Source organism: Cryptomeria japonica, chromosome 9 (genome assembly GCF_030272615.1).
Source record: "Cryptomeria japonica chromosome 9, Sugi_1.0, whole genome shotgun sequence".
NCBI lineage: Eukaryota > Viridiplantae > Streptophyta > Pinopsida > Cupressales > Cupressaceae > Cryptomeria > Cryptomeria japonica.
This window is the reverse complement of record NC_081413.1, coordinates 193,276,086-193,293,085: the sequence shown is the minus strand read 5'-3', so window position 1 is coordinate 193,293,085 and position 17,000 is coordinate 193,276,086. Positions and strand designations below refer to the sequence as shown.

Sequence of the window (17,000 nt, the reverse complement as noted above, 5' to 3'; positions counted from 1 at the left end):
CATATTAACTTGTAATTGTCTTCAAAGTGCAAAACGATGTCCCTTACTTCCTTTCAAACATTTAAAATGTGAATGGCAACTTAAATTTGGCCTCATTTGAACATTTCGCTCTGGTCCCTGACTGAGGGACAGGAGCGAACTTGGGCATTTTAGTGCAAATCCTTCATCTTTGTCAATCTTTGTAACTCCGTTCTTCGTCGAGACACCTCAAAATGTCCTTGCCACCTTATACTTTGACTAGGAGTGATCTTAAACTTGGAAGAAAGGCAACATAACTAACATTTCGCCCTGGTCCCTGGCTGAGGGACAGGAGCGAATTTTCACTTATAGGCTCTATCACACTTTGCTAACTTCCAAAATTATCTTCAATGGTCTTGTAGTACCCCCTTTCATTCATCTTTGCCTTGGAGTTCATTCTAACTTGGTGAGAAATTGGTCTAAGGCAAAAATCGCTCTGGTCCCTGGGAGAGGGACAGGAGCGCCTAGGCCAATATGGGCCTCACTTTGGTGTCTTGTAATCTTCAATTTGTCTTCAATAAGTTCGTTACACCTTCTTTGTTTGCCTCAAACTCAAAATTTACTTGATCTTTGCCCGAATTTTGCCCTATGAGGAATTTCGCTCTGGTCCCTGGGAGAGGGACGAGAGCTACCACTGAATTTCGCCCTGGTCCCTGGTTGAGGGACAGGAGCGATTTAGCTTCAAAGTCATGTTTTCCTCATGTTTGCGCTTCCAACCTATACTCAACTGATGAAACATATTTCCTTTGATCTTCTCAAATCGTCAAATTGTTCAAATCCACCAAGGACAAGGCAATGCTTGATTTTGAGCTCCGGTCCTCCACTGAGGGACAGGAGCGATTTTTGCTCCTGGCACATTCCCGTGTTTGTGAAATTCCTCAAATTATATTCAACGGAAAGATCATGCCTCCCTTTATCATTTCCAGTCAAAAATTTGTCTTGATCCTGCAGAGACAGTAAAATCTTGAGAAACAAGCTCCGGTCCTTCACTGAGGGACAGGAGCGATTTTGCTCCTACAGGCCAAAATATCAAGATTTTGAGAGTTTAATCACTTCACAAGGCGAAAACAAGTCATTTCCAATGCCCGGGATCAATTATCAAAATTTTCAAAATTTGGTCAAAATTACTCAATCGGACAAAAAATCAAAATCTCATCATTCACACTTAGACAAATTTGGACTCTGCATTCAAAATTCCAATTGAAACTAGACCAACTTACTCAGCCTCTGGCGAATTCACTTTATTCAAAATTGCATTCCACGAGAGGAAGCTCAAAAAGCTCAAAATTGGATTGGACTCTGGCCTGAAAACACAGTAACGGAAACCCTAAGGCTTGACCCTGGTCCAGACAACTAACAAACTAAACCAAAACCCTAAAAAAGCAAAGCGAAAGGCGAGCAAGAAAACGAGCAAAAAGAGAGGGTCCCCATTTTAATGGGGCGATGTGTGAAATGGTCACAACAGGCACCAATGAAATGGTGACAAATGTCAACATAAGATTGGTTGAGAAAAGGGGTTGGAGACATTAAATGCCTGAGAAGACCTCATGGTTATCTAGAGGGTAAGGGTCAAGCTTAAGTTAAGATTACCCATTGGATTAAGAGTTAATCCAAGGATAAACTCTTGTGCAAATGATTAAGAGATAATCATGGTCAAAGCATTAAAGGCTTGATGAGACCCTTGGGTTGGATGAAGGTTAAGTTAGGCGAAAAGTCTCTAACCATGTAAGAGAGTTGAATTAACCATTAATGGTTTGGGAGACTTCGGGGATATTAAGTGGTTGAAGACTTGAAGCCTTTAATGGTTATCAAAGACTTTAAGGGTTTGAGAAGTGACTTCCCTTTGTCTAGGAATGTGACAAAGTTTAGAAGATGGGTTAGGTTAATTTAGAAGTGATTAGAAGGGTCTAGAAGAAATTAGGAATAGGATTTAGGATGCAAGTGGGAGATGTAGGAAAATGCAAGTGGGTGAGGGAAAATAGAATTAATTAAAATAAATTGCTTTATTTTAATTTGGTTGCAACTTGCATTTGTAGGATTTTGCAAGTGGGGGGATTTATAAATAAATTTAGATTTATTTAAATGCAAATGAGATTTTAATTAAATGTAGATTTAATTAAAATGGGAAAGGGGATAAATTGATATCTTTAATTAAATGTAAATTTAATTAAAATGGCTAGAGGGAGGGTATTTAGTTAAATGGCTTAGATAGAAAAAGGGTATATTAATTAAATCTTAATTTAATTAATAGGAAGAATTAAGAATAATTAAATGAATAAAATTCACTTAATTCATTGTGCAACTTTTAGGTGTCTACAACAACTAATTACTCTAATAATCAAAGGAGTACAATTTACGACATTATAGTAACTTTCTGCAAACAATAAGCAGAATATGAAGGGTTAATGTGTTTCAAATTCTCTTTTGCACATTTGTCTTTCATAATTGGGTGTTTGGGAAATTATAAGGGAGCCATAGGATTCTTAGTTAGGTAGTGGATGCTTGTTGGAGAGAGAGGAATTTCAAAAATTCATGTGTAAGCCTTCTTGAGTTTGTATTTCTAGATTGCATTGTAAAACAAGTTGTCAAAGTTACTAAGGCTGATTGCAAGTGTTAGGAGCTGTTGTAGACCATCTTGAGCTTTATATATGGCAACATGCCCTTTGAGGCATTGTATGACTTGTAAGCGACTAGCAATTAGTGAAATGAGGAGATTCACTCACTCTTCATGGAGTTTTCTCCCTACATTAGGGTTTCTCCAATAGTAAGTTGTTTCAGTCGTGTTATCCTTATTTGAATATCTATTTCTACGTTCTTAAATTTCTGTTGCAATTCTGATTGTAATGGAGAACATTATGAGATTACCATTGTTAGTGATATAGTCAATGTTTTGAAGGTTGTTTTCAAGGTTTTTTGTAATAGGATCTATTGCCAGTGAACTTGTGTGAGAAATATCCTCTTGATATATACATCATATTGGTATCAAAGCAAGTTAGAATATTTTGATTTTGAAGAATTTATTATTTGATTGTTTATTCTTTGGTTTATATGCTCTACTAGAGTGAGTGGGAATGGTGTTTTTTTGCCTTTTGAACCTAAAATTGGAACAAGAGAATGGTTAAGGACAATTAGGATTGCAAGAGATATTGAGGATGATGGGGAGACACAATTTAGAAAGTTGGAAATGGATGTAGAAAAAATCTCCAACACTAAAGAGAAGCATGATAGGCTTGAGAGCATGATGTTAGGCTTGATACGGAAGTCGGGAGTCCCAAAAGAGCATTCAAAAAGATGAATCTAGGAAGATTGATCATAAGCAATGAGAGTTTTCATCAAACAGGTTCTTTAAAGCTGAAGTGAATATATATTCAGTCCTATGATGGAGAAATTAGTGCAAACGAGCTCAATCAATGGGTTTTTGTTTGACAAATGGAGGTTGACTTTAACCTTCACAGAATGTGTTTGAATCGATTGATTTCTTTTGTTAGGTTGAATTTGTTAGAACGTGCTTTGACATGGTATGAGAGCTATGCAAACTCCTTAGAAATTCAAAAAATGCCACCACTCTCTAAGTGTGATAATTTAAGGGGCCGCTTTTTAAGCAATTCTACTGACTTGTTATGAGGAAGAAAGGGTAATGGAATGACATTATTTGAGGCAAATGCAAGGATAAAGTGTTCAATCTTATGAAAGTGAATTTTAAGGAGAGTAGTGCAGCTTGGGAAATATGTCATGGAATGTGAGGTCTTAATGAGGTACATTGGAGGGTTATTTGAACACCTCAAGGGAGTTATCCTTATGGAAAAACCCCAAGATATTGATGAAGCATGTGCTCAAGCCCATTATATTTAGTTGGATAAAAAGAGCAGCTCTTCCTACAAGCATAAGCAACACAATGACATGTAGAAGCAAGGTGGTAAAAAACATGAGTTCATTACAAAAGCAAGAACAAGGTCAATGCTACTTCTATAAAGGGAAAAGGTAAGTAGAATCTTCATTGTACCCATTGTGATAAGGATGGGCACTTAGATGATAGGTTTTGGAAATTGCACATAGAGTTAGTCCCATTTTAGGCTAAGATAGGGAAGCAAAAGAGCACTATGTATGGTGGCAAAGACAAAGAGGTTGAGTGCATCTCCATAGTTGATGATAGGTTGTCTTGTGCTACTTTTGGCAAGGCTGTTACCAAGGTTGACGATAGCTGACATGTTGGAAAGGAGCATACTCAATTTTTCCACATCAAAGTTAAAGCGAGAAGTAAGAAGGTTGCTGCCATGTTTCATACATGTTCGCAAGTACATGCACTCAAAAAATTTGAAGGTTGATAAGTGCAAATGGAAGGGTTTTCCTTAATAAGGATCCTAAGGTTGGGAATGAAAGGAGATTTCATTCTCAGAATGAGCAGCAGGGAGGACAGCAGATGCATCACATCAGCTAGAAACTGAAAACTGCCAAGTTTTGGTTGATGTTCATCTTATGGTGTAAGGTATGATTGCATCTTTGTAGGAAGAAGGGTCAATCGATCCTTTTCCATTGAATCTCTATAGCTTATGGGGATCAAAAACCTCCTAAAGAGGGAAGTGAAATTTAAAAATTCAGGTCAAGTTGAAGTACAATAGGGTCTTGCTTGCCATTTTCAGTCTTTGGATTAGGTTCATGCATTAACATCATGGAGTTCGACTTGTTTAGTGGGTTTCATGATGTAAGGGGATGTGATGAAGTTAAGAGAGCATCAGGGATGGAATGGGACATCTTCAAGAGTTGTCAAAACAAAGTTGCAGTTCTCAAATCCACCTGGAAAGCCAATTTTGGTGAGTTTACCAAATCTACAGGTTACTAACCTGCATTTGCCCCAGTGAAGTCAAGAAATGCTTTCATAGGCAGCAAACCAGTGTTCACCCCTACAAACTCAAGAAATGTTGCAGTAAACATCCATTTGCCCTAGCAAATGCATCAAAAATCAATGAACTTCTTCCATGGTAAAGCAGTGAACTTGTTTCTTACCAGTAGTAAGTGGAATGTGAAGGGTTAAAGTGTTTCAAATTCTTTTTTCGTATATGATCTTCCATTCTTGGGTGTTTGGGAGGTTATTGGGGAACAATAGGCTTCATGACCAGCTAGTGAATGCTTGTTGGAGAAAGAGAGTTGGAAAAATTAATGTGTAAGCATTCTTGGGTTCATTATTCTACTAGGTTACTGGTTTGTTTAGCAGAGGCCCGAGATCCTGTTTGGTTTGAGATCCGATTTGAGAACCCATATGAACATTGACAAATCTATGGGTTCATCTTAGACAAATGTAGGAGAACCTGAATAGAGCCCAAGTGAACATCAACAAATCTGTGTGAACTTGAAGAGATAAAAATGGCATTTAAAATTCTTTTTTTTTGCCCAAATAATATTTATTTAACCTGCATATTTTTTCTTTGGGAAGAATATTTTATTCATCACATTTGATGCCTCATTGTTTGGCATAAGAAGAGGGGTGGGCACATGGATGGAGGTGGAGATAAAAAGCATTTGCCACTTTCTGAACATTATCCCTTTTCTCCATTTTACATGATCCAAAAGACATTTTGGTCATCATTTCATATGTATAAAAATAACCCATTTTTTATTTCGCTAATTTTTAATCTATGCATCATTTCATATTTTTTTGATAAGGAAAATAACACTAGTATTTTTATTTAATGCATGAGATGGTATGATTAATTTTAGTAGTTTAAACCAGGCTTGCAAAACTCGGCGAGCAATTCAAAAACTCGCGAGTAATCGCGATCCATAATGCCGCGCGAGTTAATCGCGGAAATACTCGGGCCGATTTTTTTATATACTCGCCGCGATTTTTTTGGCAAATAATCGCCGTTAATGGCCAAAACCCGCCCGAAACGCGGCACAAAATGCGAGAAAAACGCGACTTAAGTCGCAGGCAAAAAAAAAAACCGAAGTCTTTATTCCATTTCGCGGCTCGCGCGACTCCGGAAGGCAAAAAACGCCACGCGATTTGCATAGGGTTTGCATTTGCACGCACGACCAGGTATCTTTTTGTATTGTTTTATTTCGAATACACAGTCATTTTGACTGTGTAATACACAGTCATTTGAAATGACTGTGTATTACACAGTCAAAATGACTGTATTGTTTGCATTTGCACGCACGACTAGGTATCTTTTTGTATTGTTTTATTTCGAATACACAGTCATTTTGACTGTGTAATACACAGTCATTTGAAATGACTGTGTATTACACAGTCAAAATGACTGTATTGTTTGCATTTGCACGCACGACCAGGTATCTTTTTGTATTGTTTTATTTCGAATGACTAAGACTGTGTAATACACAGTCATTTGAAAATGACTGTGTATTACACAGTCTTAGTCATTTCAAATGACTGTGTATTACACAGTCACAGTCATTTCAAATGACTGTGTAATACACAATCATTAGTAATTACAATTTACAGTCATTTCAAATGACTGTGTATTACACAGTCATCAGTCATTTGAAATGACTGTGTAATACATAGTCATTTGAAAATGACTGAAATGACTGTGTAATACACAGTCATTTCAAAATGACTGTGTAATACACAGTCATTTCAAAATGACTGTTTATTACACAGTCACAGTCATTTCAAATTTTCAAATGACTGTGTATTACACAGTCATCATTACACAATCATAGTCATTTCAATTTTCAAATGACTGTGTAATACACAGTCATTTCAAATTTTCAAATGACTGTGTATTACACAATCATCATTCACAGTCACAGTCATTTCAAATGACTGTGTATTACACAGTCACAGTCATTTCAATTTTCAAATGACTGTGTAATACACAGTCATTTCAAATTTTCAAATGACTGTGTATTACACAGTCATCATTACACAGTCACAGTCATTTCAAATGACTGTGTATTACACAGTCATCATTACACAGTCACAGTCATTTCAAATGACTGTGTAATACACATTCATTTTCAAATGACTGTGTATTACACAGTCATCAGTCATTTGAAATGATTGTGTAATACACAGTCATTACAGTCATTTCAAATGAGAAATGACTGTGTATTACACAGTCATTTTCAAATGACTGTGTAATACACAGTCATTACAGTCATTTCAAAATTTCAAATGACTGATGACTGTGTAATACAGAGTCATTTTCAAATGACTGATGACTGTGTAATACATAGTCATTTTCAAATGACTGATGACTGTGTAATACATTAATCATTAATGTACATTGTAATTAATGACTGTGTATTACACAGTCAATTGTGAAATACTCATAGTCATTTGAAATGACTGTCAACTGTGTAATGTCAATGTGTATTAAAGTATTTCATTTAAATTTAAATTTGAAGTTAAAAACTTAAAAAAATACACAACCAATTAAAAATTTTAATTTTAGAGAGTCATCTATTAATAGATGACTGTAAATAAAATACAGTTATACAGTCATTGTAATTTTTGGATGTTTGTGATTTTTTTTGGTAACAATGTTATTTATCTCTAAATGTTGCCTCTCTTTTGCTAGGTTCTTTTCCACATCTTTTTGAAAGAAAATGAATTCAGCTTCTACAGTTAAAGTTGGTGGCAAAAAGAGAGACCCTTGTTGGAAACATGGGAGACCAGGTCCAAAACGAGGAGATGTTTTTTGCAACCATTGCAAAAAAATTGTAAAAGGTGGCATTAATAGGTTCAAATATCACCTTGCAAAAATTCAATGCCGAGATACCACAAGCTGTACGGAATGTACTGAAGAGGCTACGAGAGATGCAATAGCAACGCTTGAAGCATATGATCAAAGGAAGGCAACAAAAAAGAGAACAGCAGAGGCAATGGCAGCCCCAAGGGCAGATTTGAGTTCCATGGGGTCACATACAGATGTGCGGACATCTGGTTCTTCCCTTGGGCCACGGATACGAGCAAAGGGAACTTTGGACAGCAACATGGAAAACTTCTTTATTCCACGTAACACTCCTGGTGCACAACCTGGATTGCTTGGCACTGCATGGAATAAAGAGGCTCACCAACAAGCCAAGGTGGCGTGTGCTAGATTTTTTATCTACAACGATGTTCCGTTCAATGCTATTTCTAGTCCATCTTGGGACCAATTGGTCACCGCGTTGACTGTGGCAGGTAAGGGGTTCAAATCCCCAAGCCGTTATGAGGTAAGTGGACCGTTATTGCAGGATGAGGTCCAAAACACTCATGCATTAGTGGAAGAGCAAAGGACTATTTGGGAAAAGAATGGCTGCACCATTCTTTCTGATGGATGGACAGATGGTAGGAACAGGACACTCATCAACTTTCTAGTTGCTTCAGGAGGACAGTTAGTATTTTTAAAATCAATTGATGCCTCCAATGAAGTGAAGAATGCGGAGACCTTGTGCAACATGTTGGATGAAGTGGTGATGGATGTGGGAGTGCAGAATGTCATCCAAGTTGTGACTGATAATGCAGCTGCATATGTGGCAGCCGGCAAACTTCTAATGGCTAGACATCCGACATTATTTTGGAGCCCTTGTGCTGCCCATTGTCTTGACTTGCTCCTTGAGGACATAGGGAAACTAAGTTGGGTAAAGAAAGTGGTTGAAGATGGAAGGAATATCACCAAATACATCTACAATCACACATGGGTCCTGAATCTTATGAGAGAGCACACTGAAGGTAAGGATCTTGTGCAGTCGGGGGTCACACGCTTTGCTACCAATTTCCTCACCTTGCAGAGCATACTTGCTACATTGCCCAACCTGAAGCGGATGTTCGTGAGTGAAAGATGGTTGGGGAGTCCTTATGCTACAAAGCCTGAAGCAGAGAAGGTTGTGATTGCCATTTTTGATACTAATTTTGCCAAGATAGTGGAGGAGATCATCAATGTAAGTTTTGAAACTTTAATTGATGATTTATTATTTAATTTTCTAATATTTCAATCTGCTGATTTTGTTAGATTTTTTATATCTAGGTGTCGGAACCGTTGGTGAGGGTGCTACGAATGGTGGATGGGGATCATAACTCCATGGGGTATCTATATGAGGCCATGGATAAGGCCAAAGAGGCGATTCAACACTTGTATGGGTCAAACAAGACCAAGTATGAACCCATATGGCACATAATTGATCGGAGGTGGAACCATCAACTCCACCAACATATTCATGCTGCTGCCTACTTCTTGAATCCCAAGTTTTTTTACTCTCCGAGTTTCAGAGCAGATGCAGAGGTTAGAATTGGCCTTGACACATGCATTCGGAGATTAGTTGATGATGAGATCCTTCGAGACCTGATACTTGATGAGTTGCAGAGTTATAAGAAGGCCTTAGGGGAATTGTTTTCCTCACCTGATTGCAAACGTAGGAGAGCCACCTTACGACCAGGTAAAAAAAAACATATGTTTAATTTTTACCATTTATTTCTCTCTTTAAGATTATTGAAATCTTTACAAGTTATAAATCACATTTTGTATCCTTGCAGATTTGTGGTGGGAAGATTATGGTGCCACAACGCCTAATCTTCAAAAGCTTGCCATCTGCATATTATCACAGCCTTGTAGTGCTTCTGGTTGTGAGCGCAACTGGAGTGTTTTTGAGAACATCCACACAAAAAAGCGCAATAGGTTGACTCAACAATGCTTGAATGATCTTGTCTATGTGCGGTACAACATTCGATTACATGAGAAGAAGGTGCTAGGGCAAGATTCACATGAAGCACTTGACTTGGATGACATTGATCCATATGCAGCAGAATGGGTTGCTTCTCCTGATGATGTTGATAATGATTTGGATCCATTCCTTACTAATGAGCAGCTGAGTGAGTTGGAGAGGGCAGGAGAGGAATGGGATGCGGAAGTGGCAGCACGTGAGGAGGAGCAGGAGGTTGATCATGCAGCAGAGGCACCTGTTAGTGTTGAGGATGTTGCCACTACTTCAGCACCACCCATCCAGCGGCCACAATCTGTTTTGAGCTTTAGTCGTAGACGCAATTTATGATTTCTTATTTTCATTGATACCAAACTTTGAACTTGATATGTAATCAGAATTTCAGAGGTTCTTATTTTGTGGTCTATGACTCTATAACTCTATGAGACTGTCACTATGATACGTTGATATGTATTGAACTCTTATACATATGTTGCACTTGGTTTTTGGTTTATGCTATGATACTTGCATTTGTTGCTATGTATTACCAAAAAAATTTGATTTATATATCATGGAAATCATATATGTTATACAAATTTGGTGTAAATGTGTGTTTTTGAATTATATATAAAAAAAAAATGTATTTTCAAATGTTCGATAAAGTTGCCGAGTTTTGCCGAGTTTTGGCGAGTCCCGAGTTTTTAAAATTTTTTGGCCTTGCCGAGTTATTGCAAAATCCGAGTTTTTCATCTATGGTTTAAACGGTTCAGATGATATTGTTTTGGGTAATTTTATGTTATGTGGTAATTGATATATTTTTTAATATTATTAATATATAAATGTTTACTAAATTAATTTTATGTTTAATTTTATTATTGTACTAAATATAAATTTTATTAATATTTTATAAGACTCATAAATTTTTGTGTATATAAGAAGTGTTAGGAATTATGTATATTGTTTCTATTATTCTTGTTTTTAAATTTTAAGCTTTAAATATGTATATTTTTTGGTTTTTTAAATGTTTCTATATGGACGAACCAAAACAAATCTAATCCCTTAATTTTTTTGACTAAATCCATGAGTCCAACTGTTGAACTCAAAGCCAAATCAGTACCACAATTAGTAACTAGTATTTCTAGATTGCATTGTACTAGAGCAGGTTGTTGAAATGGCCAAGGCTGATTGCAAGTGTCAGGAGCTGGTTTAGGCCATCGTTGAGTTCTGTATACACCCATTGAGGCGTTGTATCACCTTTTAAGTGCGTGAAAATCAGTGGCATGAGGAGGTTTGCTCACTCTTCCTGGAGTTTTCTCCATGTTCTAGGGCTTCTCTAGCTGTAAATTGTTTCAGTTGTGTTATGCTTCCTTGCATCTTCATTTACTCTGTTATGCACTTTTACTCATGTTGCAAGTCTGATTGAACTATAATACATTATGAGATTACCATTGTTAGAACTTAGTGGAATGTTTTATGTTTTAAAGGTTGTTTTCAGGAATTCCACAAGAGGATCCATTGCTAGTAAACTTGAGTGAGGAATATCCTCTCTGTTTATGGATCAAGCCTTAATCCTCAACTAAAAATTTCCAGTCTTTGTGTGCTTTAATATTTCTGCTCCTAAGTGGAAAATGAGCTGAAGCAAAGATTGGTTTACATAAAAGCATTTCAGGACTACTGTTTGAAAAACTTGGGAAATGGCATGACAAATGTGTGGTTTGCAATTATGTAATATCCCTTGCTAATGTATATAAGAAATGAGGGTTTATGGTTCAAGGAATATTGTCAAACAATTCACATACAGTCTGCAACTTATCATTAATTGATTGCAAGCTTCTAAAAATCACATGCTAAACTAAAATAACTCAAATATGCATCAAATAGGAAGTTGACATTTTGTCAAATAATTGCCATACATGTTCTCAGAAGTAAGGAGTCTGAAATATGCTACTGCTGTAACTGATGTTCTGATTTTATTTTAGACTTCATTAAATAAACAATAACATTTGTTGATGCAAGTACAAGAAGTTATTGACTCTAATGACTGACTTCCATTTTCTGAACACTAGTACTCAGAAATAATGACATTACATAAGCAAATACTGATCAAGAACCTGGTTTAATGATGCCAAGAGGAAGGATGAATCTCAACGATCATGTAGGAGTTGTCACCATATTTTTTGAAGGCTCCAAGTAAGAAATTGCTCCACTAGGAGCTGGCCGCCAAATACCCTAAGTTGCAGATGTAATAACAAATAAATGCAGCCCTTCCTCTGCTCCAATAAATGATGAAAATGATTGCCAAGGCCAGCCAAGTTGAATGAACAAGTGCCCAAAAAAACCTGCTCCCTCAATCTCAAGTGTTGAGTAAAAATGTGTGTCTCAGTAGGTCTGATCAACCCCTATGGCAGACTGCGAATAGGACTGTGAATCACCTCCAACTCCTCAAAAAAGCACCACCAAATTACTTTCAAGAGATCGCCTATCTTCCCTTGTGGTGTAGTTGTATTTTGGATGTCAATTAATCCATATTGCTGAAGCATTCTCCCAATTCGACCTCCATGAATGCTGATGCCAAACACACTAAGCTCAGATATGAAGGACTGAAGTATCCCTCACTCTTTAATGCAACCCTTCGGAGGATCTTTCACCACCTTAGTTATGCCAATCAAAGAGAGTTATCGTTCTCAATGACTGAAATGTTCTGCAGAAACCCTAGGCTCCACAAAGCACAATCAGATGTCAAATATTCGATGCCAAAACAATGAGCCTCATCCCCTATTTATTATTTTTCTCACATGGATGGGCCCCCTTCTAGAAGATTCTCTTTTAATAAAATAATATTTAACTGCACCTTAAAATAATATTTAATTGCACTTTAAGTAATATTATAATATCATTATAAAGTGCAATTGACTTCATACGTGACATCATACGTGAGAATACATTATCTCACCAAAATCATATAAAAATGAAATGTGAAGCCACAAGCAACTGCCCAAACAACCCTCTCATCAACTCCTTGGCCTACGAGGCTCAAGTAATAGACCAAACTCCACGAGTGTCTGCGAACTAGTGAGAAGGGGACATTACAAATTATTCGGGATTAATCACAAGTTTTGGGAGTGTAATGCTGCTATTGTATGAATTATAGACATGTTTCCACATGGTCATTTCTACAAATTTATTTTGCATCAGTTATAGAAGACATTGATTCTAATTTATAAGCTAAATTCATGCTCTTTTATTGTACTCCAGCAGTGCTGGTGCATCATTTTTTTCCCGGTGAAACTTATCTGAATGACCTTTATGTTCTCTTTCAGGGAATGGCTGTGGTGGCACTTCTCAGGCATTTTGGGTGTCCATGCTGGTAAGTCTAGAGCAATTATCTGTCTGCTAATACTGGTAAGACATAAATTTTATTAGAACCAAAGGAATTGAATTGAAGTGTAATGGAAGGGTACTGGGAATCCTAGTAATTTCAATGTTGTGTTCTCTCTAACAATGCCAGTGTATATACATACCTAGGGTTAAAGGACCCTTGACCCAAATTTGATGGCAAGATGCCAATTCCTAGTTGTACTGTTAGTATATTTTGGGATTCACTGCTATATAAAATTGGTTTCTTATTAATTACTAGAAGCAGTTGAGGTTTTTAAAATTTACTAGTCTTGCTAGATTTTACAATATTCCAGGGTGCATTCGTCAAATTATATTTATTGTGTTAATCTCATTGAAGTTGGGAGTTGGCATTGAATTTGAAAGCTGTGAAACCAAAGTTTGACTCAGCAGGAGTGAAACTTATAGCAATTGGTGTAGGCACTCCTGACAAAGCTCGTATTCTTGCTGAAAGGGTAATTACTGTATTCATTTGGTTGAAGTTTAGTCTTATGTTGAGAAGGCCAGTGTAATTTGCATGCATTTGAGGTGGATAATTTGTCCATAGTTGGGACCTCAAAATTAACAATTTACATTTATTTGTTTTATCCAGCTACCATTCCCATCCGATTCTCTCTATGCAGATCCAGATCGCAAGGTAATATTTCAGCTTTCTGGTCTTATCTAGTTGCAATTGCTTTAGTAGCTTGATGTTTAGCATCTCAATAAGGATTTCATTGCAACATTATATTTTCAGGCATATAATGCTCTTGGATTATATTATGGCTTCAACCGGACATTCTTCAATCCTGCTAGTGTAAGCCTTCTCTTCCTTCATCGAAAGTTTGTATGGATGAATACAAAGGAAAAAAATAAAAAAAAGTTACTCGTAAAGTTAAAATAAGAGAGACAATCAATTTAATGCCCCTATATCTATCACAGGCTACAGCATTTGAATTGTCATAATTTTGATAACTTGATATAAATTGTTTATTTCATGTTAGTGTTCATATTCATGCTTTTTGTGTTTTGCTAGGTAAAAATTAATATTAAAAGGCAGTGTAGCCAAATGTATGTTGAGGAACACAGTATCTGAGCATGGTTAGCATGAACAAGGCTCAAAATTAAAGTGCCAAAAAAACTGCCTTGGGCTATTATCACCTTTTAGAAATACTTTCAAGTTTCAACCCATTTTTTGGCATTGATGTTTGCCAGCCCAGATGGTATGTTTCCTTTAAATTCATTGTACCCAGAAGGACATATTAGACATTTTTTCATGATTTAACCAAGGATGAGTTTTGTCTCACTGAGTTAGACTACTAGGATCTGTATTGAAGAGAGTGTCGGCCAATAGGGGGAATCCAGTCCTGACTTATGCAAGGCACCATCATGGTTCTCATTATTCTTAATAGAATCCATTACATTCTAGAGTAAAGCAGATTTACTTGGTTGGTTCCTTAATAGTGGGGATCCTACTGTGATTGATTGTGTCCTTGTTAAGAGGTCATTCATTTCTAATATTAGGACTTCAGGTGGCAATTCCATTTTTCATACCAACTCTGGCCCCCCCATTTTTGTTTATGTATTCAGAGATCACTTAGATGGCTGATATTTTGATTCTTTTTCAATTAGACTCTTAGATTATGTTTGACTATTATTCCTTGTCTATGGTGACAGATAATTTTTTCATATCCCATGACCTTTTTGGAAACTACCCTTTTGTATTAAGCACTTCATCATTCAAAGTCAACCGTTCTTCCATTTCTCCACATAGAGAGAATATTACCTTCTCTAGTGAAAGAAACATAAATTTCTTGAATCCAGGGGATAGAAATCCTCGTGCCCCCCAAATCTCTCTAAGACCTTTTGCTGTATTCTCCTCCAAAGAAAGGCCCACTCTTTTAAAATGGACAATTAAACTTAGGTTTTCTATGTCGATTCTCTGTACGATCTTAGCTTGTTTTTTAAGTTAAGTCTCCCCATTCTTCATGTCTTTTATTTTTTCATACATTAAGAGAGCCATTTGGATGTCATGAATTAGCACACTTCAAATTGAGAGTATGGTATTCAATTACTTGTTTTTTCCCGTTGAAGTTTTTTCTCTAGTGGGATTGTTTTCTCAATGTTAAAATTAGTCTCAGTCGTAACTCTAAACAAAATCGTAATCTGATTATTAGCACCCAGAAATTTGATTTTATGTTACTTGCGATTTATTGGGATTTAACTAAGTTAGTATTAAACTAACATATTAAGTTTGCTAAATGTGATGTTTGGTTTAAAGTAATTCTGCCGGTGTAGAAGGATTGTGGCTCCACACAGGGGTCACGACCCTATGTGGAACCACGTGGTTCCACATAGGATCGCGACCCCCTATGGAACCACGATCCAATGAAGACAAAAGATATATATCCGCCTCCCATTATTGAATAATACAACAAGTACGATACATGCGGTGAAAAGGGAGAATACATATAATTGCTTGGTCTTCGTATCTACAGAGGCAAACTGATAAGACATAAAAATCAGTTTTATATTTCTTCATATCAAACAATAATAGTATAAATTCATTGTCTCAGAATTCTGATTGTTCTGAAAGTCATCACAGTCTATTTACATTTACATGGTATCAGAGCCTAACTACTTAAAGATCCGAATAGACTGAAAGCGAAGTTTACAAAATTGAAGAGTTCTAAAATGGCGAACACAATCAGATTCGAGGACAGACTCGAAAGAGCAGCAAATTTTTTGGCTTGGAAAGTCAGAATTATGATAGTGTTAAAAGAGAACAAAGTAATCAAATTCATAAAAGAAGACAAGCCCGAACCTGTAGACGAACCTGAGAAAACTGTATGGAATGAAGGAAATGATAAAGCTGTAAAAATCGTGATAGATGCAGTAAGGGATCACATAATACCACTTATATTAAAATATGACAACGCATATGAAATGTTCAAAACCCTTGAAAGGACGTATGAAATAAACAATCCGAGCAAAACCCTAGCTCTAAAAAGATAGTTGAACCACATAAGTATAAATAAAGGTGAAACAATAAACTCATACTTCATGAGGATAGGTTCACTCAGAGATCAACTGCAAAAACTTGATTATCATGTCAAGAAGCAAGGACTATCAATGATTACCCTAGACGGATTACCTGAATCCTGGGAATCATTCAAACAAGGCATAAATGCAAGGGATAAATTCATAGAATTTGATCGACTAAGGGATGACTGTCTCCTTGAAGAATCAAGGCAAATGAAAGGGGGAAATCACAAGACTAAAGATGAAGACCTCCACATTCTGAATACCGACTCCCGTAAGAAAGGCAAGAAGAGAAAATCCCATCATGGGAAAAGTTTTCAGAAGAAAGACATGTCAAAAATCCAATGTCATAGATGTGATCAGTACGGACATATGTCATTTAACTGTCCTGATAAAGTAAAACAGCAGGCATCATTCGCCAAAGTAGAGAGGAACACAGAACTTGAATCTGAGAAGTTTGTATTATATTCAGCACTATTAAGTCAAGCTTCAAACAAGTCTAACACTTGGGTGATAGACAGTGGATCGTCAAGACATGTCACCGGATTCAGAGAATTACTAGACTCAATGGAAAAGGGATCAAATGAAGAGGTAACAATAGGGGATGACTCTGCACATCCTGTAAAGGGTGTCGGGACATGTACAATCAGACTAAAGTCTAGAATCTCAATCCAACTCACCGGGGTACTATTTGTACCAGACATCAAAAGGAACTTAGTCTCTATCTCTACACTTGAGGACGACGGATATAGAGTCTCATTCATAGAAGGAAAGGTAATGGCATGGCCAAAAACAGTCACCTTCAAAAGAGCACAAGTGATTGGTTACAGACAAGGGCACCTATATGAATTGTGTAATGAGCCTAATCAAATCTTACTTCATGAAGTCGTAGATCAAGCAGAAATTTGGCATAGAAGACTAGG

General features: G+C 36.7%; 1 protein-coding gene across 1 annotated transcript in view; it reads left to right on the top strand.

Annotated features, from left to right (window-relative positions):
• Nucleotides 1–17,000, top strand: part of LOC131052388 (thioredoxin-like protein AAED1, chloroplastic) — a 145,022-nt gene that overhangs the window by 41,049 nt on the left and 86,973 nt on the right. Inside the window, exons 2-5 of the mRNA XM_057987031.2 lie at nucleotides 12,981–13,027; nucleotides 13,397–13,511; nucleotides 13,649–13,693; nucleotides 13,793–13,852. Of these exons, the coding sequence (XP_057843014.2) occupies nucleotides 12,981–13,027; nucleotides 13,397–13,511; nucleotides 13,649–13,693; nucleotides 13,793–13,852 (267 nt within the window). The remainder of the gene's footprint in view (nucleotides 1–12,980; nucleotides 13,028–13,396; nucleotides 13,512–13,648; nucleotides 13,694–13,792; nucleotides 13,853–17,000) is intronic.